Below are 27,383 nucleotides of genomic sequence, written 5' to 3' on the forward strand. Positions count from 1 at the left end.
TAGCAGAAGGAAGACTTTGCTTGCAGTCAGGGTGAATGTTTCTGTAGCTGAGGTAGGCAGGGACCTCTGCCTGGGCAGAGGGGTCTGCATGTGAATCACAGGACCATAAAACAGTTGAGGTTGGAAGGGACCTCTGGAGATCTGCTCAGAACAGGTTGCTCGCTGCTCTGTCCAGTTGGGTTCTCAGTGTCTCCGAGGCAGACACTACACAACCTCTCTGGACAGCCTGTTCCACAAACAGCTGTTGGGCAGAGGAGAGAAATTTATTTCTCTGCTCAGCAGCTTCTTACTGACCCTCTCTTTTCTGTGGCTTTTGTGATTCTGCTGAGCATTATCTGTTGTGTGGACATACCTGGGACTAGAAGGCAGTACTGGTCCAGCCCTGGCAGTGTGGCACGTTTCTCTCCATGCTGACCAGAGTAGAAGGAAAACAGATTGGTCTAGGGAAGCAGCAGGCCTTGGTATGGGAAGCACTTCCAGCTAGAAGAACAGTCAGAAAAAGCAGCTGTGTTTGCTGTGACGTCTCATATATTCTTGAACTGTATTCAGATTGAGACAGTGGCTTCAAATCACAGTGTCTGTTCTGGATAGTTCCTCTGCAGGACATCCTCATTCTTAAAGTAAAATCAGGTTTGAGAATGGATGAAGCTAAGCTAAAACAAGGCAATCCTGACTCAATAGCAAGGTGTGCACGCTGGAGCTACCTGGAGTTAGATTCCAGTATTACGCTGTTTGTGACAATTGGCTCGCTCAAGTCTATTTATATAAATAGTACAGTGGAATAGGGATTTCTCTCCGTCCAAAGCAAATTACTTCCATGGTTCTGATACAGTTTATTGAATCACGCTGCTCACAATTAGGTGCACGAATGCAGCAGGGAATGGATTGGATCTATGTACGTCAGGGATGCTTTGAGGATATGTGAAAAGCCACTTTTAGGACTGTGTTACAGGTGGAGTCCTGACTGAGACCTCACATCACTTTGTGGGAGTGCTCATGAGCTCCAATTCATATAGGGTTCCAGAGAGATAGCTCAGAAATGTCACTGGAGTGACCCTGTGGAGAGGAGACCTGATGTGGCTTGCCAGTGTCCTGGTCTTAAATTTCTGAAGTTTATTCTCCTACAGGGAATCCAAGTGTAGACTCAAATAACAATCTTAACCATTCAGTGTGAAGGTGTTTATTTGCCAGGTACTTGGATAGCACAGTGATGACGACTTTGTCAGCACTTTACAGAGAAGATGACTGAAATCTTAGTTGGGCTAGATAAGAGCAGTAAAGAAGGATGCCTCTTGCTCTGCTGAGGCTGTGAGAGCAGGTGTCTGAGAGAGAGCACTATTCCCTTTTCTGCCCCTTGCCTTGTCTTGAATGTATAGCCTGGTAAGTGTGTGCGTGGAGGCTAAATAGTTCATAATAGTTCATAGTTCTGTCTATAGACAGATAGGAGCAGCCTCACATTCACAAGCCCTGGTCCTCCTTCAACTACCCTGATACCTGTTGGAGGGACAACACAGCAGGGCATAAGCAATCCAGAAGGTCCCTGGAATGCATTGATGATAACTTCTTTTTCCAAGTGATAGAGGAACCAATGAGGAGAGGTGCTATGCTGGACCTTGTTCCCCACCAGGCCCTCCTTGTTGGTGAGAGAGAATGTGACGCTCAAGGGCAGCCTTGAATGCAGTGAACATGAACAGTGGAGTACAAGATTCTTAGGGACAGCAAGGAGGGTGCTCAGCAAACTCACTACCCTGGCTTTCAGGAGAGCAGGCTTCGGCCTCTTCAGGGATCTCCTTGGTAGAGTACAATGGGATGAAACCCTGGAGGGAAGAGGAGCCCAAGAAAGCTGGATAATATTCAAGGATCACCTCCTCCAAGCTCAGGGGCAGTGCATCCCAACAAAGAGGAAGTCAGGTAGGAACACCAGGAGGCCTGCAAGGATGAACAAGTAGCTCCTGGACTAACTCAAACACAAAAAGGAAGCCTACAGAGGGTGAAAGTAAGGACAGGTAGCCTGGAAAGAATACAGAGAAGTCGTCCAAGCAACCAGGGATCAGGTTAGGAAAGCTGAAGCCCTGATAGAATTAAATCTGGCCAGGGACATCAAGGGCAATAAGAAAAGCTTCTATAGGCATGTCAGTGATAAAAAGAGATCTAGGGAAAACGTAGGCCCTCCCCAGAAGGAAACGGGGGACCTGGCTACCCAGAAGGCTGAGGTACGCAGTTACTTCTTTGCCTCAGTCTTCACTGGCAAGAGCTCCAGCCACACTGCCCAAGTCACAGAAGGCAAAGGCAGGGACTGGGAGAATGAAGAACCGCCCACTGTAGGAGAAGACCAGGTTCGAGACCATCTAAGGAACCTGAAGGTACGCAGTTCCATGGGACCTGATGAGGTGCATCTGCAGGTCCTGAAGGAACTGGCGGATGAAGTTGCTAAACCATTATCGATCCTATTTGAGGAGTCATGGCAGTCAGGTGAAGTTCCCACTGACTGGAAAAGGGAAAACATAGCCCCCATCTTTAAAAAAGGAAAAAAGAAGACCCAGGGAACTACAAGCCAGTCAGTCTCACCCCTGTGCCCAGCAAGATCATGGAGCAGATCCTCCTGGCAACTATGCTAAGACACGTGGAAAAAAAGGAGGCGATTGATGGCAGCCAACATGGCTTCACTAAGGGCAAATGGTGCCTGACTAATTTAGTGACCTTCTATGATGGGGTTACAGCATTGGTGGATAAGGGAAGAGCAACTGACATCATCTACCTGGACTTGTGCAAAGCTTTGACACTGTCCCGCATGACATCCTTGTCTCTAAACTGGAGAGACATGGATTTGATGGATGGACCACTCAGTGGATAAGGAATAGGCTGGATGGTCACACTCAGAAAGTTGTGGTCAAGGGCTCTGTGTCCAAGTGGGGACCAGTGATGAGTAGCGTTCCTCAGGGGTCAATATTGAGGCCGGTGCTGTTGAACATCTTTGTTGGTGACGTGGTGTCATGGTTTAGCCCAGCCGGCAGCTGAGCTATCATGAGGTCACTCCCTCACTCCTCGTGGGCAATGAGGCTGAGAGGAGAAAAATGTAACAAAAAGCCTGAGGGTGAGATAGGAACAGGGAGGGTTCACGCACCGACCATGGCCCCGGGCAAAACAGACTCTGCTTGGGGACAACAATTCAATTCGTTAATGGCTCATTCAGAGAAGATAAGAAGAAACAAAGCCAGATCTCAAAAACACCTTCTCCCCACCCCTCCCTTCTTCCCAGCACTGCCTCCTCCCCCAGCGGTGCCGGGAGATGGGGAATGGGGGGGGTTGCTGGTCAGTTCATGCCATGTTGTTACTGCTGCTCCATTCTTAAAGGAGGAGGACTCCTTACACTCTTTTCCCCTGCTCCAATGGATCCTCTCCTCATGGGACAGTCCACAGACTTCTCCAACATGAGTTCTTCCCACAGGCTGCAATCCTTACCCATCAGATTGCTCCAGCGCCGGCTTCTTCCCCACAGAGTCCCAGCTTCTTAGGGAGCTGCCACCTGCTCCGGCGTGGGGTTCTCCATGGGCTTCAGATGCCTCTCCACGTCATCATCAGCCTCCAGCAGCTCACAGAGACCATTCTCTACGACCTCCTTCAGGCACAGGTATCTCTGCTCCAGCGTGGGGTTCTCCACGGGCTGCGAGTAGATCTCTGCTCCGCTCTTAATCTCCACAGGCTGCAGGGGGGGCCGCCTGCTGTCTCACCACCAGTTGCAGGGGAATCTCAGCTCCAGCACACCTCCTCCCATTCCATCTTCACTGTCCTCAGTGTCTGCGTGGCCGTTTCTCTCAGGTCTCAGTCCTCTCAACGAACCTCAGCAGTCCCGGCAAGGTGAACTCCCAGAGTGTGCCCTGGGATTGGGGTGCTTCAGAGGCCTCCAAGCCTTGCTACTGCAGCCATCTCCAGTCGGGTAGCGGTGGCCAAGCGTGGGCAGCCACTCACCGGGGAGGCCAGAGGGCCAGTCTCCACCTCTCCTCTCTCTCCAGTGTAAGTCCAGCCTCTGCTCAGGCTCCTTTGTCCCCATCTTAAATAGGGCATTCGCAGAGGTGCTGATGGCTCAGCCCTGGCCTGAGGACATGGGAAGGGTCTCACACGGCCAGAGGCGGTCTGACTAGTTCTGGAGCTGGTGAAGCTTTTCACAGCTACTTACAGGGGCTGTTTCTGCAGCCCCTCCCATAAACCCAGCACACATGGATAGTGGGATTGAGTGCACCCTCAGCAAGTTTGCTGACAACACCAAGCTGTGTGGTTTGGTCTACACACTGGAGGGAAGGGATGCCATTCAGAGGGACCTTGACAGGCTGGAGAGGTGGGCCCGTGTGAACCTCATGAAGTTCAACAAGGCCAAGTGCAAGGTCCTGCACATGGGTCGGGGCAATCCCAAGCACAAGTACAGGTTGGGCAGAGAATGGATTGAGAGCAGCCCTGAGGAGGACTTGAGCTGTTGGTTGATGAGAAGCTCAACATGAGCCGGCAATGTGCTCTGGCAGCCCAGAAAGCCAACCGTATCCTGGGCTGCATCAAAAGAAGCGTGGCCAGCAGGTTGAGGGAGGTGATTCTGCCCCTCTACTCTGCTCTCATGAGACCTCACCTGGAATACTGCATTCAGCTCTGGAGTCCCCAACATAAGAAGGACGTGGAGCTGCTGGAGCGAGTCCAGAGGAGGGCCACAAAGATGATCCGAGGGCTGGAGAACCTCTCTATGAAGACAGGCTGAGAGAGTTGGGGTTTTTCAGCCTGGAGAAGAGAAGGCTCTGGGGACATCTTATAGCAGCTTTCCAGTCCTTAAAGGAGTCCTACAGGAAAGCTGGAGAGGGACTTTTTACAAGGGCATGTAGTGATAGGACAAGGGGTAATGGCTTTAAACTCAAAGAGGGGAGATTTAGATTGGATATAAGGAAGAAATTTTTTACAACAAGGGTGGTGAGGCAGTGGAACAGGTTGCCCAGAGAAGCTGTGGATGCCCCATCCCTGGAAGTGTTCAAGGCCAGGTTAGATGAGGCTTTGGGCAACCTGGTGTAGTGGAGGGTGTCCCTGCCTGTGACGGGGGAGTTGGAACTAGATGATCTTTGAGGTCCCTTCCAACCCAAACCATTCTATGGTTCTGTAACTTAGAGCTGTAAAATAGACTCTGTGCAGTCTGGCTGACATCAGAGCAGGTGGTTTTCCTGGTGCTGGCAGCACTGCTCTTGGGTGTAAGAGCTGTGAGAGGGCCCCAGCAGCCACATCTGGCAGAGGCGTATGTTGGCTGAATTGAGAATTGCATTCAAAGCAGGAGGTGAAGGCCCATGCTTGTCTTTCCTCATTTCTATATCTAGGCTTAGTTTAGCTTGCTAGGGCTTGGTGCTGCGAGTGACCATGCTCAGAGCCAATGGTGAAGGAGTCGGTGCTTGATTTGAGACTGAGGTATTGCCTCAGCCACACGGTGACACTGGTGAGACGTGGCCAAAATGGGATCTGTTTGCTGCTCCATTAGGTTCCCTGTGCATTTTTCTTCTGCACCTGCGTTCTTCGCCCGTGAAGTGGCAGATCCTTTCCTGTCCCCCGTGCCGGGAGGGGTGACCTGTGGAGGCTGCCAGCCCACAGCACAGCTGCCTGGGAGCGTGTCCGGGGGAGCGCAGGTGGGGCAGGCGTGCTGTGCAGCGTGCTGGCACTGACCCCTTCGGGAAGCCACGCTCTTCAGTTCTGGTTGTGCCAGTGCCCCGATTAGCATGTGTTTTGCTCTGCACGTTCATATTACCGTGGCATATTGCATAGGTGACTTTCCAGCACAAGATTTTGTTATTCACAGCCTCCCCCAAAATTTTTCCTCAGCTATTACAGTGCATTTTATCTGCCTTCCCTGATTTCCTGCTTTTCCTGATTGCCATTCATTTCCAAATAATGACTTGGCAGTTGCTGACTGGGTAAGTGCTGTCCTCCGCATCTTGCCTAGGCGTACGTCAGCGAGACGTCATGTGGTCTGACAGCAAGAGAAGGAAGCAGGAGCAGCTCTTGAGGCTTCACGCTGTTACGTAGCAGTGTGAGTGGTCGGGAGCTGGGAGCTCTGCCGATAGCACAGCAGTCCCTCTGCCAGCCCCAGAGACATACCTGCGGGGTACGGGTCCTCTTGGACAGCAGGTCCTGCCGTGGGGATAGAGCTGGAGGGCCAGTCTCAGGAGTTTCACAGAGAGGGGAATTGTGCTCGTTAGTTTCTGACGAAAGGATGCTGATAAGTTTGTACTTCTTTTTTTAAGGACAGTGTTTACAGCACATGTATTCTGTGATACTTGACAATGCAGAGGGTGCAGTTGAAGGAGGTGGCCTGTGGAAGAGCTGAGATCTGTTTTTTACCTAAAACTGAGAAGTTTGGTGACTTTGGCTAGTCATGGCCAGCCAAAAATGCTTCATCATTTTTGTTTCTGTCATCTTTATGTGTTGTCTCCTTCAGCTGGCTTGTTAGCTGGTCTATAAGGCCTTCAGCAAAAGGATTACAATTTACTCTGGGAATGATGTTTGGCATTGGCCTTGATGCAGCCTTTAAATGCTGCTGTTCTCCAAATAATAAATATCGCAAAATATCTTTTATTTCTTATCACTGCACTAAGCAATGAAGAAACAAGCCTGAGCTTAGAATCATGGAATGGTTAGGGTTGGAAGGGACCTCAAAGATCATCTAGTTCCAACCCCCCTGCCATGGGCAGGGAAACCCTGCACTACACCAGGTTGCTGAAAGCCTCATCCAACCTGGCCTTGAGCTTCTGATAGTAAACCTTGTGGTGAGTCTGGTAGCTCCTTTTCTTGCAGTAAGTAACAGGCAGCTTGCTGCATTTCCCACAGGTGCCAAAAGCAGAGAGTGCACACGCATCCCTGCTGAGAGGCTGGAAACAGCCCTCTGCTTAGAGATGCCTGAGATTGCTGTCCATGAGCTGGTTTGGGTATGGGAAGTGGTTGAGCTATGTTTGCTGGCACAGCTCCAGGCTAATGCAGCTCAACTGGCTCCAGTACAGCTTATCTGCAGGTGCTTCAAGTATCACAATGTGATGCAGAATGGATTTGCTCACTACTGCTTCGAAGTTCACAGGAGCTGAAGTTTCTGTGCATTATTTGAGGCAGCATGGACATGCTCCCTGGCTTGGAGGCGTCTTCCTCCTTGGTTGGTTACATTTTAATCAGTCTTTCACTTTATCCTAAGACAATGTAAAGTAAGAAGCCTAGATGAAATGGAGCATGAGTCAGTAGGGATATATGCACGTCTGAGCAGCCAGTGGTTTTCTTGTTCCCTCTAAAATTCTGGCATACATAAGGTTTGTATCCTGGCAGGAAACAGGGAAGCACACAGGTTAAGGGAGAACTAGCAAGTTCTCCGTCCTGTCCTGTCTCTGAACCTCTGTCAGAAGGTTCCTCTGATACCATTAGGATCCAAGGTGGCATGGTGACACGCTGTCCTGTTGCACAGTGCTCTGTGTACTTACCACACAGTGTCCGCACTTAAATCATAGAATCATAGAATGGTTTGGGTTGGAAGAGACCTCAAAGATCATCTAGTTCCAACCCCCCTGCCATGGGCAGGGACACTTTCCACTGGATCAGATTGCTCAAAGCCTCATCCCACCTGGCCTTGAACACTTCCAGGGATGGGGTATCCACAACTTCACTGGGCAACCTGTTCCAGTGCCTCACCACCCTCATTGTAAAAAATTTCTTCCTTATATCTAGTCTGAATCTCCCCTCTTTCAGTTTAAAGCCATTGTCCCTTGTCCTATTGCTATATACCCTTGTAAAGAGTCCCTCTCCAGCTTTCCTGTAGGCCCCCTTTAAGGACTGGAAGACTGCTGTAAGATCTCCCTGGAGCCTTCTTTTCTCCAGGCAGAACGACCTCAACTCTCTCAGCCTGTCTTCATAGGAGAGGTGATCCAGCCCGCGGATCATCTTCGTGGCCCTCATCTGGACCCGCTCCAACAGCTCCATGTCCTTCTTGTGTTGGGGACTCCAGAGCTGAACGCAGTATTCCAGGTGGGGTCTCAAGAGAGCAGAGGGGCAGAATCACCTCCCTCGACCTGCTGGCCACGCTTCTTTTGATGCAGCCCAGGATACAGTTGGCTTTCTGGGCTGCCAGCACACATTGCTGGGTCGTGTTGAGCTTCTCATCAACCAACACCCCAAGTCCTTCTTCTCAGGGCTGCTCTCAATTCATTCTCCGCCCAGCCTGTACTTATGCTTGGGATTGCCTCGGCCCATGTGCAGGACCTCACACTTGGCCTTGTTGAATTTCACAAAGTTTGTCCAGGCCCGCCTCTCAATGGTTTAGCAACTTCATCTGACAGTTCCCTCAGGACCTGCGGATGCATCTTGTCAGGTCCCATGGAACTGTGCACCTTCGGGATCCTTAGATGGTCTTGAACCTGATCTACATTGGGCAGTTCTTCATTTTCCCAGTCCCTGCCTTTGCCTTCTGCGACTTGGGCAGTGTGGCTGGAGCTCTTGCCAGTGAAGACCAAGGCAAAGACGTCATCAGCTACCTCAGCCTTCTCCATATGTTGGGTAACCAGGTGCCCCATTTTCTTCTGGAGAGAGCCCATGTTTTCCCTAGTCCTCCTTTTATCACTGACATGCCTATAGAGCTTTTCTTGTCACCCTTGATGTCCCTGGCCAGATTTAATTCTGTCAGGGCTTCAGCTTTCCTAACCTGATCCCTGGTTGCTCGGACAGGTTCTCTGTATTCCTTCCAGGATACCTGTTCCTGTTTCCACCCTCTGTAGGCTTCCCTTTTTGTGTTTGAGTTGGTCCAGGAGCTACTTGTTCATCCATGCAGGCCTCCTGGTGTTCCTGCCTGACTTCTTCTTGTTGGCTTGCATCACTCCTGAGCTTGGAGGAGGTGATCCTTGAATATTATCCAGCTTTCTTGGGCTCCTCTTCCCTCCAGGGCTTCATCCCATGGTACTCTTCCAAGCAGACCCCTGAAGAGGCCGAAGTCTGCTCTTCTGAAGTCCAGGGTAGTGAGCTTGCTGAATGCCCTCCTTGCTGTCCTAAGGATCTTGAAATCCACCATTTCATGGTCACCGCAGACAAGGCTGCCCTTGAGCTTCACATTCCCCACCAGCCCCTCCTCCCCTCCTTGTTGGTGAGAACAAGGTCCAGCATAGCACCTCTCCTTGCTGGTTCTTCTGTCACTTAGAGAGGGAAGGTACCATCAATGCATTCCAGGAACCTCCTGGATTGCTTATGCCCTCCAACAGGTATCAGGGTGGTTGAAGTCCTTCATGAGGACCAGGGCTTGTGAATATGAGGCTGCTTCTGTCTGTCTCTAGAGGGCCTCATCTGCATGGTCTTCCTGGTCAGGTGGCTTGGAGCAGACCCTCACTACTATGTCACCTGTCCCTGCCCTCCCTTTAGTCCTGACCCATAAGCTCTCAGTCAACTCCTCATCCATCCTCAGGCAGAGCTCAATGCACTCCAGCTAGTCTTTGACATAGAAGGCAACACCTCCTCCTTGTCTCCTCTGCCTGTCCTTCTTAAAGAGCCTGTACCCTTCCATTCTGACACTCCAGTTATAGGATTCATCTCACCGCATCTCCATGATGCCAATAAGATCATAGCCCTGTGGATGTGCACACACCTCTAACTCCTCTTGTTCATTCCCCACATTGTGTGTGTTTGCATAGAGGCATTTAGGTTGGGCCCCTGATGAATCTGACTTCCTGGCTGGAGTGTCTGGAATTCCTTTCTGCTGCTCTTCAGGTGCTCTCAGCTTGTCTTGATATTATCCCCCTCCCCCTTGAAAAGTTGAGTCATTAAGGGTGGTGCTGGTACACCAGTTCCTGTTTAGGTATCGGGTGGTGTGAGAGGACTATCTGGATTTTCAGTAACTTTGAACCAGCAGCACCTTGCTTTGCATGAAGGAAGTGGTTCTAGTGGTTAGTTCAGGTACTGTGGCTGAGATTTTTAAGTGCTGACTTAATTTTTTCCTGCTTTTCTGTGGGAGTGTAGTTAAGCAGCCCTCAAACCTGTTACTGAAAATCCTGTTACTGTAGTGCTTGTAGCTGAACTAAGCTCTGAGCTCAGGTATGCCTGGTCTGCGAGTTACTGAGGGAGAAAAGGGTGATGACCAGGAGAGACTTTGACCTGAGCGTAGATGGTGCCGTGCTGTGCTCTGGCTTGGCCTCTGTCCTGCTGCGCAGCAGGAACGCACTGCCTCTCTGCCGACTCTTCTCGGGAGTGTGCAGACAAGTTCCTCCGACTCGACGTGTTCCGCGGGGTGCATGCCCACCCAGCGTGCTGCACCTCTCTTGCGCCGGGGAAGCGTGTCAGCCGGCGTGATGGCGTGAAGGAGGCAATGAAGAACACAGTCTTAGGCCAGGGTTAGGCCATCCTTTTAAAGAGCACGTGGAGACTGTCTGTGCGTTTCTGGCCCTGTCCAAGGAAGAGGTGGTCATAGGAAGCAGCAGTACAGACTTTCCCAGAGGCACTGTCCCAGTAGGGAGCTGTGTATGTCAACTGAGACACAAATCAACATCGAGGGCAGGAGAAGTCATGTTTGTACTGCTTGATATTTAAAAGAGGACCAATAGCATCTGTGATTTTTGCATTAGGAAAGACCAAGTATATGGCATCCAATCATTATTAGCCAGCTGGACTGAGTTAACTAATTAACTCAAGGTACCAATCCTGCCTACAAGAGGCAGGCCATTTCCTCCTGGCTGTGGAAGATGCAACAGTGTCCTTGGTGCTGCAGCCCAGGCTGGTGAGCAACACAAGTAGATTTAGTTGGTAAAATCAACATGGCAATGGCAGTGAAGACATAGAAAGGGAATCATAGAATGGTTAGGGCTGGAAGGGACCTTCAAAGGTCATCTAGTCCAACCCCCCTGCAAGGAACAGGGATATCTCCAACTAGATCAGGTTGCTCAGGGCCTCGTCCAACCTGGCCTTGAACGTCTCCAGGGATGGAGCATCCACCACCTCTCTGGGCAACCTGTTCCAGTGTTCTACAACTCTCAGGGTAAAAAATTTTTTCCTAATATCCAACCTGAATCTACCTCCCTCTATTTTAAAACCATTACCCCTTGTCCTATTACAACTGGCCCTTCTGAACAGCCTCTCCCCATCTTTCTTGTAGGCCCCCTTGAGGTACTGGAAGACCGCTATAAGGTCACCCTGGAGCCTCCTCTTCTCCAGGCTGAACAGCCCCAACTCTTTCAGCCTGTCCTCATAGGAAAGGTGCTCCAGCCCTCTTATCATCTTTGTGGCCCTAAGAATGTAGTAAGAATAGTAGTAAGTAAGTACTACTGGAATGTAGTAAGAAATAGTTCAAGACAGACTGATAGTTGTTGCTTCAGTTGATAGAAATCTGCACAAAGCCATTGGCCTCATTGGGTTAAACCAGCCATAGATCTGACCCTGAATTAGCAATAATTCTGGCTCCAGGTTCCACCTCTGCCATGCTGTTCTTTGCTTTTGCTGGGTTGTGTGCTCAGCTGAGTTTGAGTAGTGCAGCTGACACAGCTACTGGACTACCGAATGGTTCCAAGGAAAAAGTTTGGGTTTTGGCTTAGCTGTCAACTTCAAACGGAGAACAAAGGGGTGTTGCTCAGGGAGAATTCCCTCAGCAATGTTGCAAAATACAGGAGCCTTTGGTACTGTTATTGTGGCTTGTGATACCTGGGAGTTCAGAGCAGTGGCTTGCAGTGTTCCCTTCTGACCCTGGAATGAAGAGTCTCATAAATTAAAGTGGGCTTTCTTTAAACCAGTGGACTTCAGCTCAGTTTATATGACGGTCTACTCTGAGCATTTTACAGTGGAGAAGAGTGAAAACCTTCAGAAAAGTTCTTAGTTAAGTGCAGTTTTAATTAAGTTTGACGCACTAGCTTTAGTTTTTAATCATGTTGCTAGCATTTTGTTAGTGACCCAACCAAGGGCCAGCTACAGCCATTTGTTAAAAAAAAAAAAAAGTTATAAAATTAATTCTGCCAGATATGTTTGGAAGTATGTGGGCTGCAGGATCATAGAGGTGTGAAAGCAGATACAACCGTGATCTGCAGTCTTGGTGGAGTTGCACTGCTAATTTGCTTTAGAAAAAGGAAAGAGGAGAGCCTGACAGCATCTGTAAGCCAGAATGCAGAGGACTGCTGCCAGTCAGTCTCATTTGGGAAGGAGGGACAGAGCGCTTGTGTCTCCTGAAGTTACACTGTCCTGTGATGGAAAGGGCTAACTACTTGTTGAGCCATGTGTACAGTTTGTGCTTGGTCTCTGTTTAGTTCGCCCCAGGCTGTGTTCATGTGCAGTTTCTGCTTGCAGTTGCCTGCTCCATCTCCTGGGAGATGGGCTGCAGTAGGATGGAGTCAGGCAGAACCGACAGATCAGCACTGGCCGTGTCCAGCGTGAAAGGTTATCACAACCCCTGAGGTGTGAGCAGTAACGGGTAGAACCAACTGTCAGGATGTCACTTTCAAGTATAGACAGTGTGTTTTGCATGTTACTAATGTGTTCTGCATGAAGATAAACTTCCCAGTCTGCCTGTTGCTTCTACAGCTGCTGCTGCTCCGCTCTGCACAAGAGAGGGGTGGAGAAACTCGATGACCTTTGTAGCATGCAAAAGGCAGAATACGGTGTCACCCATTAGATGTTATGTGAAGCAGCTGAGGATCAGCTGTGCTACAGTGCTTTGTGCTGGGCCTTGTATGATGCTCTGCTGATGTGCTAGTATGGAGAAGAACAATGTCTGGAACACAGGACCTTCCTCAGAGAGAACTGGGTAGCAGAGACACTGTCTCTTCCTAAAAACTTTTACAAGCTGTACCATGTGCCTGCTGTCAGTTGTGCTGTGCAGAGGCAGGAGAGGATGAGAGTTGTGGATATGCCTCTCTCTAGCCTGTGTAGCTTCTATATAGTGTTGCAGAGACATGACAGCATTCAGTCTCAGTGTGACAGGGACACAGCTAAACATCAGAGTCTGTTTGCATGCGGGGAAGGACCATGCATAACCCAGTCCTTCTCAAAGGAAAAGGTGAAGTAGAGCCTGCCAGCACAGGAGCCTAGATGGATAAATCCTGTGGCATGTCATTGAGGCTTATTTCAGTAGCACGTGAAAGCTATGAGTGTGTTCTATTACATTCTTTGGTAGTGCAGTAAGGGACAGCTTTGTCCATGTACGTGTGATAGATGAGGAGAAGGAAAAGAGGTATCAGTTGTCCACATTATGCAGATTCTGGAACTGAGATAATAGGAAATTTGGTGATTCTCTCGATTGCTTATACAAAATCTGTGGTTTGGGCTGAAATTGAATCCAGATTTTAACCTGGCAACAGCACGTTCCATTGAGCAGGTCTGCAAACCTCCTCGGTGGCCTGTCTCTAAAGACAAGTTCTTTCATTTCTCACTACATCACTTTAGAGTAGCTCTTTCGAGATGCTAATGTTATGTTTCTTTCTTTGATTATCAAAGAAAAGTTGTTCTGGCATTTCTTCCCTCTCTTGTGCTATAGCACTAAGATCCAGTATGGTATCTGCAAGCTGAGAGACTGCAGAGGAAATCTGGATCATGCAGACTGTCCCAGTCGTACAAGCAGTGAAACAAGTGCCCACATTTTGGAAGCTAGATTTATACAATTTGTGATTTGTGGTCGATTCTGAGCTCTTCTGTCCCTTTGTGTTTGAAGACATTTATGAGCGTCTGTTCTTGTGCACGTTCTTTGTTATCTAGTAACGTGGGAGCACAGATTGGAACTTTTTCCTTGCTCAGGAAACTTAAGGGTTCATTCACGGGGTCTCTCTCTCCTTCCAATGGTTGCTTGTTTCTGCGAAATTTGTAAAAAACTTTCTAATTGCGTTGAGACTCCTACCCAGTCTTCCAGGTTAGTTGAAATCACCAGTAGTTCAAAAGTTTGGGGCAGGCAAGAAAAAGGGGCAGGTAGATGGAGTCTTGCTTAAGCTTTCTTCATTTTGGATATCTGGCTTTTAAAAAAGCCCGTTTTCATTTCATGGGCCAGAAGTCTTTCACTGCAAAATAAAACAACGCTCTTATAAACCACCTGGGCTATTTATCTGAGGAGCACCTGGATCAGAAGCGAATGTTAATCCAGTAATAATAGATAATTAAACTGTTACAATGGTGGTTTTAATCTCTCTTTTCCAGCTGTAGTTTCGCTTTTCGCCTTCATGAGGGAGATTATAATGAAGCACAGAGGGCTTCTAATCCAATCAAAATTCCTTGATGGATTGGAGTATTTGTTATGCTTTCACATTTAAGCAGTGGTTACAGCACGATATTAACTTCATTCACAGGGTTGCCATCTTGTACCTAAATTCAGCCTAGTGGTTTGATACAGGCAGAAGAAAGGTGATTCCAGGGTACTTGATCTCCATAAGGGTCCAGGAACATCCATGTGGCAGTGTCAGGTTTGTGAAGAAGATGTCAAATCAATTCTCAGCCAGGTGCCGACAGGAGCCCATAAAACCAGCACTCGGGTCCTATCCAGTCCTAACAGCACTCACAGATTCCTGGCAGTTCTGCTGTGGCCCCCAAGCACAAACAGACCAGTGAGACTGTGAGTGGCAAAAAGCAGTTACAGCCTGCCTCAGGCTGCATTCCCGTGAAGGTCTGCAAGATACACGTTCCCTCTCCAGTCGCTCCACTCGAGCTGCCTTATCTGCACGCACAACACAGCACGGTTGCCTTTGCCAGGTAGCCCAGTAGCTGCTCAACAAGGAGGTTCAGACTCAGCTCTGCTTGATTTGGAGGAGGGCAGGTCCTGATTATTCCCTGAGCGTCTCCTGTTCTTTCCTGCAGCGTGTCATAAGTGTTGCTTTTGACCTTCAGTCCATCACAGCGTGCAATGGGGAGTTTGAGGCTCGGAGTGCAGGATACAAACGTGCACTGTATCCCTGTGCTGAACATCCATTGCAGAATTGCTTGGAATTGCAAGGGGCTCGGCTCAGCCACTCAGGTGATGCTACGCAGTCTTCTGCTGCCTCAGTGCTGAGCTCGGTGTGAGCTTGAACCGATCCGGCTTAAGCCCTGAACTCAAGTCGTGGCTCTGTAGTTGAAAATCTCGTGTGGAAGGAGCCTTATCTGTGCAGCTGGGAATCATGTGTCTGCTTTCTTTTGCTCAATCAATTTTGTCTGATTCTTCCCGAGTGTCTGGGCTCGAACTGTGATTTCTGTTTGGCAGTAGGATGCCAACAAATGTTGCTTTGCAGAGCCTCACTACCTTCTGCTATCTTCTTCCCAATGTCATCCTTCTGGGAGTGAAATGAGGGGCTTCCTGCACAAACCTTATTGGGTCAAGAGGCGCAAATTCAAGGAAGTATTGGGGTTTTTGCTATTCTGCGGATCGTGAGTGTCACTCGTATAACAATGAATGAATGCACGATGATGAATAATACTGAGGTCTTGGTGCACATCTCGTTTTAAGATTTGCTAGGTGCTGCCTGTCTGAGCTGCAGTCCTTTTCACATGCCGGGACGGTGACGCTCTGAGCATCTGTTCTGGAGATTTCATTTAAGCCAGTTTAAAACAGTTTTTAAACTGGTAAGATTATTCAGACACATTTATTATTTGTGCTCTCTTGAAAATGTTCTTAAAGTAACTAAAGTTTTCACAGTTGTGCTGCAGTGGGTACAGCTGGTCTTTAGGTGCAATTTGTCTTTTGCTTCTCATATTCACTCCTGCTGAGACAGGTTTTACAGCCATAAGGATTGAAATTAACCTTCCTAAATTGTTGGGTGTCAGTAACCCTGGCTGAAAAGGACACAGAGTTCTTTCTGTTACAGGTTTTATATAGATTTCATGTAACTGTAAAAATCCTGGATTATTCAATGTCAGTTTCCAGTTCTGTTCTGGATTATCCTTTTTAAGCAGAGCCAAGTACAGGGATCTCCTTATTCATAAAAGTAAATTCTTTTAATAGGCAGATGTAAGCGTTCTGGCTGTCTGCAATACCAGTGTCCCCAAATTTGTTATAGAAGACTTTAAAAATCAATGTATTTCCACCTTGCAAAGTAAAACTATCCCTTACATTTAGTCATCCAAAACCAGATGTACTATCTATCCGCCTCTCTGTGGAGACAGTAAAGACTCTAGCATTAGCTTGCAATAAAGATAAACAAAAACTCAGGTTGGCCAACTGGGGTGAACTGGGATGAATTTCTGTATTAATCGCTATTTCATTGTCTACCAGACTTGATATGAGAGAGTTAGCTCTTCTACCCAAACTACTCCATAAGCTTTGACGCTTAGGAATAGAAAGAATATTCCTTGAGACTGTTTTGGGAATTAATCCTATGGAAATCAGGTTTTTGTGTTTAGTACTTGGTCCAGTGCAATTAATAGGGGGAAAAAAGTAATTTAGGAAATCTCAGCTGCTTGGAAATAGAGCTTTCAAGTAGAAGACTTTGCTAAAGGAATTCAGTCGATGCAGAAAGAAGCAGAGCAGGACTTTGTAACTGCTGTGGGCCTTTCGGAGGTCTAATGAGTATGCGGCGCTGGAGAGCTGTGCGGCCTTTCTTTTATCCGACTGAGTATTCACCTTGCACACCTGCATTAAAGCCCTTCTGGGGGAATCCTGGACCATTTCATTGGTTCGGTGTGGTAGTTAAATGAGTGACTGGTGCCAAGGACTGGTTGATTTTCCGTTTTTAGGTTTCCTTTTGCAGTCCTTGAGGGCAGTACTTGCTTCAGGGCAAGTGTCTTCTAAGCCTCGCTGATGTCAGGTGAAGCAGTGGTTTCACAGAAGCCCAAGTCCTTTGGGAGATGGCATTTGACCTTCCTGTAGCTGAGCTGATGTTGCAGAGGGTTGCTCTCCACTGGGCCGAAAGGCTGTCCAGCCCAGGCACTTTGTACCCTGTCTTTTGAATTATCCCAGAGACCATTAAAAGGAGGAGTTTTATGTAAGGGACATGGCACTGCTTTGTGACAGAATGTGAACTGTCTGCACTGGCGTACGGGAAAGCAGCAGAGAATTTTAATGCCTCATTTTTAGATAGAATGAAAAGAATTAGCAAATGACAACCCATAGAGAAGTGAGGCTAGTCCTTTTTTCTTGGCAAGACAAAGCTTTCTGAATGTTCTCTCATCTGAGTGTTTGGTCACAACAACTTCTGTTTTCTCTGTCACATGCTGACCTAGCTTTGAAAAGTCTTATTGTTTGCGTCAGCTGTCACAACCAGAACAGTTCTTCTGTCCATGAAAAGAATGGGACACACTAAGGGGCTCTTGCCAGCTGTTTGGTGTTTTTCTCACTTTATATCATCAGTCCCATTAGGAATACTGGGATTTGTCTGTGCTGCATATAGCTGCATCATGTAAAGATATCAGATCTGTCTCTAAATCCTTCAGGTACTGAGCTTCTAGTCAGGCACTGGTGTTGCCACAGGAGCATGGATAACTAGCCATGCTGAACTTTGTGCTGTGGAACTACTGCCCACACCCAGGCCTTAGAATTAGAATTAAACTGCCTGGTGTTGCCATTTGTGCTACAGACATGAATGGCTTCATTTGTTTAGTAGGTTTGAACAGAATAAACCCACCACCTATTCCTCTGTCCTCCGTTTAGTTAATGGAAGAGTCTTTCTGGATTTGAGTCTTTCTGTTAACAGCTGAAATGGTGAGCTAAGGCTTGGCTGGGACAAGTTACATGACAGATGTGAGTAAGGGTTTGTTTGATGAAGCATGGCTTTGTATGAGATCAGCACACTTGGTAAGCGCTCATAAAGTTGGCTTGTTCTTTTATGGGATTGCTTTTTTCTGTGACAGTCTTTAAGTCTTCTGCTAACGTGCAGGAGCTGAACCTGACACCATCCATCTTTAGCCCCTGATCCCTTCCAGGAGCACCTCTGTATGCGCGTTTGGCCAGAACTGGTGGTACCTCAAAGCCAGAACACATCCTTCTCCCTCCTCAGATCTCTCATCAGAAAAACTGTTCCATAAGAAGCGAGGTTGATTTTCTTAAAATTCTTGGTTAAAATATTGTTATTCATATTTAAAATGAATGTGCTCTCTGGGATCTCAGACTTGATAACTTTCTGCAAATCTCAGGCAAGAAAGAAGGACGTAGCTCTGATTTTGCAGGGCTGAAGTAGATGTCTGACTCAATTTACAGCTTGCCCCTTCAGGACCTGTTGTAGGGTTGGGGTGAAGCTGGTCCTGTGATCTCTGCACAGCTTCATTGCCTTGTCAAAGCTAAAGGTGGCTGTTTCTGTGTACGAAAGACTTGACAGCACTGCTCCCGTGTCCTGCTCCTGTGAATGGCCAGAGGTAGCTCACTAATGGACACAAGCTGCTGACCTTGGTGCTTGCTGGTATTTATTCCAGATGGCATGTATTTAGAAGTTATTTTCCTCCTGTTTAAACTTTTTAAAAAAAGTTATGTTCGTCCTTCCTACCTGCTTAAACGTAGGTGCTTATGCTTGGATTTCCTGAGGACATTGCAGCCTCAAAGACTTACTGATAATGACAAAATGGGGAAAAAAATGTTTCTGCTTGCTGTAACATGTCACCCCATTGCTATAAATGTATGGAACCTCAGCTCTTCAGCCCATCACACGTGTGGCCAGAGCACCACATTTTAGGAAGACAATCCTACAAAACATACGTATGACTGTCGTTGGTTTTCAGGGAAAGCCTTTAGCCCGGTGATGGCTTGTGCTCATTGCCATAGGTTTAGGCCTGAGAGTTGGTTAGGGACTCTGCAATGGCAGCTGTAAAGCTGGGAGTTTGGCAAGGCAAGGCCTGCAGAAGTCATGTATGCTGGGATTATATGTGTGTGCATGCATATATAGGTGTCTTCTACCAGTGTTTGGTTATTTTTCTGGGGTGTTTTGTTTATTTAGCAATCCTTAAACAAGGGTATGGTACACCATGATCTTCAGGGCAAGGTGGAGGGTGTTGAATGTAGTGTAAGTAAGGTGCCTCTGTTGTCCTGACAGTGCTTTAAACAATTTACAAAACACATTTAAAGGGGCAACATGACAATTTCCTCAGTGTTAGAAGACCTAAGCCTGTCTTTTAGATACGGGGGGAACGTGAGCTCAGTGCTTACAAGTGCGGATAGTCACTGGCAGGCTTCAGTGGCATCAGACACACAGAGTTTGAAGACTTAGTGGCACTTCTGTATCTAATGTTACTACAGCATAGTTCAGTAACGTCTGAAAGATGCTTGGACGCCTTGAGGCTGAGCTTTGCAGGAACATTTACTCCTGACAAGAAGAACATTAGTGTTGGCACGATTTCAGTGTTTTCCCTATTCCCACTGCTAAAACCAATGAGACAGGCTACACTAAAATAGGATTCATTATTTGTGTTCTTGTTAACTGCTTTAAAAGATAAAAAAATTGCCCTGCTAGATGAAGCGTCTCTGCTTTCAGGAATATCAAATGTTTGCAGACTAAACTCGCAACAGCTGCCGTGAACAACTGCAGGCTCTTCCAGCAGTAACGTGGTACTTCACTGTTCTGGTTTGCTGCTTCACACCAATGCAGGGGTTCCCAGACTTCCCACAAGGTTCTGTCAGTTCTCCTATGGGAAGCTAAGGTACAGACATACCCTACGTGTTCTATAGATGCCACTGTGTTGTGATCTGAAAGTCGCGAGTTGTAGCTAAGTCAGCCTTTCCAGAGAGAGCTGAACTGCCTCTTGTTCCAGTCAAACCTTTCCCAAATGTGTCTCATTTCTAAATGGTCTTTAGAATTAAGCCTGCGAATGCATTTTAACAAGCAGATAATAAATTACCAGAAATAGTTGGGTTGGGGTTGTTGTCCTTGCTGTTACTAACTTACCTTGAACTCCACTGTGTGCCTCATTGCAAGGAGCACAGGGCCTTACAGATGGCATGGCTCTGGTAGCTTCTGCTGACCTCTGGTTTTCCCTTCAGGCATTAGTGTAGGGAATTGCAATGGGAAGGGCTCACATCAGTGTGAACGGAGACTGAATGGGAACATCCATCTGGATATGGAGGCTGTAGGAGGAGGATATGGTGGGGAAGGAGTCCTCTTGAACAGTCTGTGTTAATGGCACCAGATGAGCAGGTCAGCGAGATTCCAGCACAGGTGCCTGCAGGCTCACAAGGTACCCACAACCTGGAAACAAACAACACGGGACAAGTTTGGGCTCACAAAGTTTGAAGTTGTTTTCTCTCACTCACTCCTCCACCTCCCTTCTTGTGCCTTTTTGCTCTTTTTCCTCACTTGCATGTTTTTCTTCCTTTATCTGTTGTTGCTCTTGGACACTTCTTCACAAGTGCTTTTTCTTTTTCTCTTTTTTTCCCTCCTTTCTTGCTCATGCTTCCAGGCTACACACGCTTGTGCTTTTCCTTTTCTTTTTTCTTTGCTCTCCTTTTCTTCTCTCTACTGATTTTTACTGCAGTTATAGACCTCATTCAGGAAAACCTTCTAGGATTCGCACCAGGTCAGTTACTAATGACGTATATACCTCAGGAAAATGACCAAAACCAGTAACAAAAAACTCTCAGAGGCTGCCACAGATTTGAGAGAAGCACACTTGCAACCCAAATTTGGCATTTTCCCAACTGGAAATGCTAAATGCAAGAATTCAGTGAACATGTGAAGGAAAGAGTAATATTACTGTCCAGATACAATATTGATACAATACTGTTATCCACAGATCCTGTGAAAAAATTTTTACCACAAAACATCCAGGAGCCCTCTACTTTTGCAGAATGTAAGTATGTACAAACAGCAAAGTTTTTCCTTTCCAAGTGTTGCTTATCTTCAGAGTGCTTTATCTTCACATTACCTGGTGAGGAGGTTCCTAGCAGTACGAGAAAGAATAAGGAATTGATTACCAATGTAAGATTACAGGGTGGAAGACAAACAATCATTTATAAAGGTGGTGGACAGCAGGGCCAACAGCATTCGGTGGTGAAAGGGAAGCTGTATGGGTGGATTCCACTGATTTTTGACGCTGCAAACACAAAACCAAAGCTTATGGCTGATAGATTTGTTTTTATTATTACAGAACAGATGAACTAAAATAAGCCAACAATATAACTTTATGCCAACAGCCATCTTTCTAGCACAGGCGGTGACTGACTCAATGTACCCTTCTCCCCCCTCCCCGGGCCTCTGTTCAGTGGTGGTGGCTCTTGCACATGGGTTTTGGACTCCAGTGATCTTACTCTTTTTATTTGCAGAGGTGTACCTGGGAAAAGAGAAGGCAGGGGAGCAGAGAAAAGAGTATATATGTTGTAGGAGCAATAAGCGGAAAGGCTTGTGGATCTTCTTGCATGTTCTCCTATTGTGACCAGGTAGATGGGACAACTGGAGAACCATGCCCACTTTCAACACGTAGCAAGCCCCTAGTTGCTACTCTAGTCAAGCCAGGAGTTTCTTCTCATTCCAAGCTAAAAAAGGGCAAGATGCACTCAACTGGGGAGTTTTTGGCAGGGTAAGGGGCAGTCTATGTAAAATCAAACAGAAAAACCACCCCCACCCCTCTCCAAAAAAAACCCCGAACAAACCTGCGTTTTAAGCCACTTCAAAGTAAAAGTCACTTCTTATAATATAATAGATATTTTTTAAATGGCAGGACCACCATCCTAGAAAGACAAAGGGCTTGCACTCAAGACCAAAGAAAGAAAAACAAAAAACCAACCAACCAACCAAAAACCAACCAACCAAAAAAAAAAAAAACCCAAGAGTGGCCCCACTCTCAAGCTTGACTCTTCTCTAAAAACAGCACCCATCATCCATCTGAATAGGTGAAAAGAAGGAGTGGACAGAAAATAAAATAAAATTGGTGCAACTTCTCGCCGGGTGGCGCATTAAACCAAAGCTCCGTACAGTCCCGTACAACTACATGTCCTGTGGTGGCAGCATCATTTCTTTCAGCTTTCATCGCTGTATATGTCTGTATGTATATCTGAACATATACATACACATACACACAGAATATATAATATTGTTTTTAATATTAGTTTTGATCCTGTAGGAGGGCTCATCTCTCTTTCACGTGGTTCTGTGCTCCTGCGCTGTTGCTGCTCCCGTTGCCGCTCCCGTTACTGCTGCTCCCACTGCTGCTGCAGAGGACCTCTGTGAGGTCGTCCATGATGGTGGTCTCTTTAGGGTCCACGAGGTTGAATTCCCTGATGAATAGGATAAAGTGTGTGTAGAGCGTGTTTAAATGTCCGTGCAGCTCCAGTGCCAAAGTCTCCTTAAAGTGTGAGGAGTAGATATGGGCCAGCACATGGAACAAGTACTTGCAGATCTTCTTCACTAGGGACTCAAATGAGTTTGGGAATTCCTTGCCTGAAAGGAAGACAGAGAAACACCATGATAGCTGCAACTGCTCACCTTCAGCCCCACAGCAGCATTTGTTTGGGCTGAGCTGTAGGTAAGAGCAACTAGCCCACCTTATACAGCAGACAACTTGGGGGCCCTGTATCATCCTCTCACCTGGTTGGTTTTGCAGGAGTTCAGGGGAAGAATCTAAGGAGATTTTAAGTATTTTCATTCAAAGTTAAGCTTTAAACCCTAAGAGTTCAAAAATCAGGAGGCACGTGTAATTATTCTTTAAAACCACAACATTTTTTGTTACTGGCTGTAAAAATAATGAGAGCTTCTTCTGAATCCTTAGCTACTTTATCCAGGAGTAGCAGATTTTTCCCCTGGAAGTACATAATGCTTGGGAGGCCAATTCACAGATCCTGAAATGCAGCTAAGCTACACAGGCTTTGATAGTGTGCAACAGTTTGACTAACTATACGTAACTACTACGCTCATTTAATTGTTGAAATTCTATCAAATGGGAAAAGACACAGAAAGAAATGCCAGGTGCCTTCTATCACGTGCAGTTGAAATTGTGCTTGCTGGAGCAGCACTGGGAAAGACGGATTATTGGACAACACTGACAGTGAAACTGAGGCAAGCAAAAAGCAACACCTGCCACCCTCTGCATGATGCACAATATGAAGTGTGTTACTGGTCTCAAGTGCACCTTGGCCACACAGACAAATCACCTGTACGAAGGTGCCCTTGAACAAGCATATTCAAAAAAACCATAAAATTAAAAAAAAAAAGTCAGCTTCAGCTGGCTTATTGGACACTGCCTCTTTCCAGATCAAGATGCTTGTAAGCAAAGGCTGCTAGCTTAACATTTGCTATACTGGAATGTCCTAGTTCCCCAGTTATCAGCTGAAGGGGCTCAAGAAGCCAGCTGCTTTTAGTCATGATTAAGCCCCACCTACCATAACTTCAGGTCTCTATTTTTTTTTCCCCCTTAACCAAAGGCATTGCATGTAGCAATCTTGTTAGGATACAAACTTGAGTTAAAGTTACTTTCCTGTTGCTTCTGCATTCTTAAAAATCACATTTCTTTTTTTAATCTTTGGAAGGGAGACTGCAAACAATCTGTGGGACACGGCCTACTTGGGCAAGGAAGACAAGCTACATTCCTGGCAATCCAAATTATTGCCTGCTTAATGCATCAGGGATCTATAGGAAATAGTAAAATAGCAATAAGGTTAAATTTTACTAGCAGCAGGCTGTATTCAACACATATATGCTGACAGTTTTCAAATTTTTATCCTCTCTGAAAACAGGCTAGAAGACATAAAAATGCTTGAAGAAAAAGATATCCCGATGATGAAATATGCAGCCAAGGAGCTAGGATTGTGAGCCTTTCACCCCAGCTGATATGCCAACAGCACAAGCCTTTCTCACTGCACGAATGAACCAAAGTTAAAATCTCCCTTAGAAAAAAAAAAATAAAAAAAAACAAAACAGTGAGAAAGCTGTCTGGTATTTAACACATATGTGGAATGCCAACTTTCACCTTACTTATGGCATCTGCAAAGAGCCACGGGAAGCACCTGTTTTCCGAAAGCAGACATACCGTATTTTGTTGGAAAGACGTCCTCATCTGTCACTAGCTTCTGCACCGAACTCATAACGAAGTCAACATACTGAGGAGCAGTGCACTTGATCTTCTTTCCCCGCTCATCATACCAGTAGTACTGTCTGTGGAGAGAATTGACAGTGTCACCACTTTATACCTTGGCCCCTCAGCTCAACTCCTCCAAGAGGTTAAGAGTCTAAATAATATAAATCAGGTGCAACATTACCAAAATACATCACAGCTGCTACGGAAGAGATTTACTTCTACATCAAAAACCTTGAGCTTCTGTTAGCCAATGTGGTTTCTCCCTATCAGTTTAGTAGCAGTACCAAGCACAGAAAGCCCATTGCCAAGTCTCCACGGAGAGGAGCTCTGCCGAGGCAGCGATAACTCCCTATCCATGACAGACGGCGGGTTTACTTACAGTCTGCAGAACTGTACAGAAAAGCATTCTATAACTGTTTTTAAAGGGCAACAACATCGCACAGTGACAAACTGGTGATCTTCTGAAGCTTAACATGACAAAACATAAACGAGTCTTGTAGTGTAATATTATTAAGCAGACAGAAGGTGGCTCCAAAACACCAGCTTTCCCAAGTCACTGCTCTGACGTACTGGCATCATCTTTAAGCGTTACAAATCCTGTTCCCAAGTCCAATCTGGGGAAAGTTTTCAGGACCCTTCTGCACATCCCTACCAGCATGCCTTAGGACTCTGCTCCTTCGGTTACAGACTCCCCAAAACATCTGAATTTACATTTGACTCTGCCACCAGTGAATAATCCTGTTGGATCTTAAGCAACAGGAGATATTAGTGTATTGCTTGGCTCTTCAAAAGCAACCCTAATTCAATCAGTTCGCCATAATCATCTTGATAACTGCAGCCATCCCTCACCTGACAGAAACTCTGAAGGGTACAAAACCACTGAAGGTTTGTTCCTTTTTTTTTTTTAAAAGTCACAGTTAATCAAAGCACCTCTAAAATGTTACCAGGAGCAGCTATCCATTGCAGTAGGCACACACAGTGAGAAAGGTTTTACAGCTAAGGAATTAGGAAAAAAAAAATTAAAAAGTGTTTTGCCAATGTCACGTTAGAGGTGTCTTGAGTTCCAGTCCCTGAACTCTTCCTTCAAACAGCCTAAGCTCCAGGTGCAGTCCTGTATCATTATGGGACTGGTAAGAAATCCATTGCATTGGTCTTCCCAGAACACAGCATGGATGGGGTTTGCTGACTACCTTTGGAAGCAAGGTTGGAAGGGGTTTGAGCATCAGAACTTGGCTAGAAAGACACCTCACCCAACACATGAGCCAGGGTACCGTTTTTTTGCCTGTCTGTTCGGCTCCAGCTCTGCTGCTGTTGGCTGGTGACCTGTTATCTGACATCACTCACGAAATCACTAAACAAGCCTCATTATAGCCCTAGACAAAATACCACTTCAGTGTGATGCGTAGCCACCTTTGGACACTTCTCTCTTTTTTTTTTTTGGCATGAAAGATAAAGAATAAGTGTTTTCTCTGTGCCTAACAGGACTAGACTGCATTGAACTGGAAGGATCCATACGTGCCACTTGGAAAGTGAATTTTTACGTATACTGACCAGCAGAACAGTACCAAAGGGACTAAAGAAAAATGTTAAGTAGCAAATGAAAACTTGTAATTTACAATGTGTTTTCATTGCCTGGAAGGATTCTTCAGGGACCTAAGGGCAGTGAGGTGAAGACACTAAGGACACTGTTCATGCCCCAAGCCATATGAAAACAAGAGGAGGCTGCAGAAATAAGTAGAGTAGTTCAAACTTTAAGAGAGGAAGGGCAACTGAAAACTAGTTCTGCACACACTTGAGGTTTAGAATTTTTCTTTCAGCTCATTTTCAGCACTTGGTGCTTGGTCACTCTGTCTGTTGTTTACTAGAGAGAGCCGGATTGACTGCAAAAGGGCATAAAAAGGTGAGCAAGTAGAGGAAAAAGCAGGAGTTACAGGCTCTTTGTAGAGCTATGTCAGGCATCAAAAGTAGCATTTGGGCCCTTCGGCGTAGACTATGTCCTTCATCACTGCTTACTTCCTTTATACAGCCCACATATAAGGAGTTACACAATGTAGTGCACCAACACAAGCCACCTCATTTGTCTAGTCCTGCAGTAAGTTGGAAGAAGGCAGTCCTAGGCAACCTGGGACGTATGTTGGGTCTTAAAACAATGTTTGTTGCCAAGAGTAGAAGCAGACTGGACTGTCTGTACCTCAGCAGTTTTCTCATGCTGCAGAAATCCTCAACTGCAAGACAGAAAGCATAGCTTAGAAATGCCCTTAGGCACAAAAATGATTCTGAATAACTGGATTTTAGTGAAAAGAAACAGTTTGGCAACTGTACAAGTTCACTTACGTGAAAACGTTAAGTGAATAAATCTGCTGTAACATCCCACTGCATATCCTTTTGCCTTTCCTTGAAAATTAGGCTAATTATGCAAAATAGGAATGTAAAAGAAGATCCATTAAGAGTAAGGGGGTAACTACAAGGATTGTCCTGTTGATTAGAATCACGTGTCTTCCTCGTGTTTTAAGTGCTGTGAACAGAGTCTTCACAGGTCTTGGAGGAAAAGAGGAGCCCCTGGCATGCCATGAACATCTCACACCTGGTACGCAGCTCCCGCCCATGCTGGAGTTATCTCTGTGAACAAGATAGGAAGCACAAGATAGGAAGCAGGTTGGGGCCACTGAAGGGCTCAGTTGGGCACAGAAGCCTAACTGCATTCCATCGCTGGCACTGTGACAGTACAGTCCCATATTAGGCAATGGATGGGAAGCAGAAAGGACAAGACGACGGCATTTAAAGGCACTTTTCAAAAAGTGCTCACATGACACAGGTTTTGATTACTTCATGTCCTGTGTAAAATTCTGGCAGTTTTAAATTGCCCAGTATGCAGAGCACGAGGAATTTGCAGCTCCGTTCTAAATCCCAGGGAGAAATGACTTTAAGTTGAACAGAGAAAATCCTATGATGCAAATAATAAAGTATAACAAATATGAAGTCACAATGCTGCATCATAAAATATGTACATATTTTATTGCTTTTCCTCTAAAACATTCTGGGTTTGTGTTGATGACACAGAAGCCAAGGCAGAACAGAAGTTACATCAGTATATAAGAAAAGCTTCTGGAAGGAGGGAAAGCCAAACGCTGCAAAGATTATGTGGTCTGGAAAGGAAGGAGAGACAGTCCTGCTAGAAATACAAAGAGATGGTTTCTGAAGAAAGCAGGATAGCAAATTGCATCAAATGCAAGGGCGGTAACATAGCGCTTGTCAGCAACTCGGAATAGCTTTGATGGTTTGACAGGGGCAAAGCAACGTTTGCGTGGAGAGTGGAGAAGAGAAAGGAGCTACGATGTAGACACATACAGCTCGGGGAACTGAAATATAAGGAAATGCAAAATATGCACGTTTGAGTTCGGATTTCTAAAAGGAAATACCCTCCACATGCAGAGACACAAAGGGCAAGGCAGACGTGAGAAAGGAGGCTAAAATTAGAAAAAATG

General features: G+C 46.4%; 1 protein-coding gene across 2 annotated transcripts in view; it reads right to left on the bottom strand.

Moving 5' to 3' along the window:
- Positions 1-20,953: 20,953 nt before the first annotated feature.
- The window catches only part of MOB2 (MOB kinase activator 2), a 120,005-nt gene continuing 113,575 nt past the window's right edge, over positions 20,954-27,383 (bottom strand). For both annotated transcript variants that reach the window (XM_086613451.1, XM_086613450.1), the window contains exons 4-5: positions 23,851-23,975; positions 20,954-22,265 (exon numbers count right to left, since the gene is read on the bottom strand). In XM_086613451.1, the coding sequence (XP_086469577.1) occupies positions 21,955-22,265; positions 23,851-23,975 (436 nt within the window). In that variant the 3' untranslated portion in view covers positions 20,954-21,954. The remainder of the gene's footprint in view (positions 22,266-23,850; positions 23,976-27,383) is intronic.

The sequence above is a fragment of the Tauraco erythrolophus genome, chromosome 6, assembly GCF_009769465.1.
Source record: "Tauraco erythrolophus isolate bTauEry1 chromosome 6, bTauEry1.pri, whole genome shotgun sequence".
Lineage (NCBI taxonomy): Eukaryota > Metazoa > Chordata > Aves > Musophagiformes > Musophagidae > Tauraco > Tauraco erythrolophus.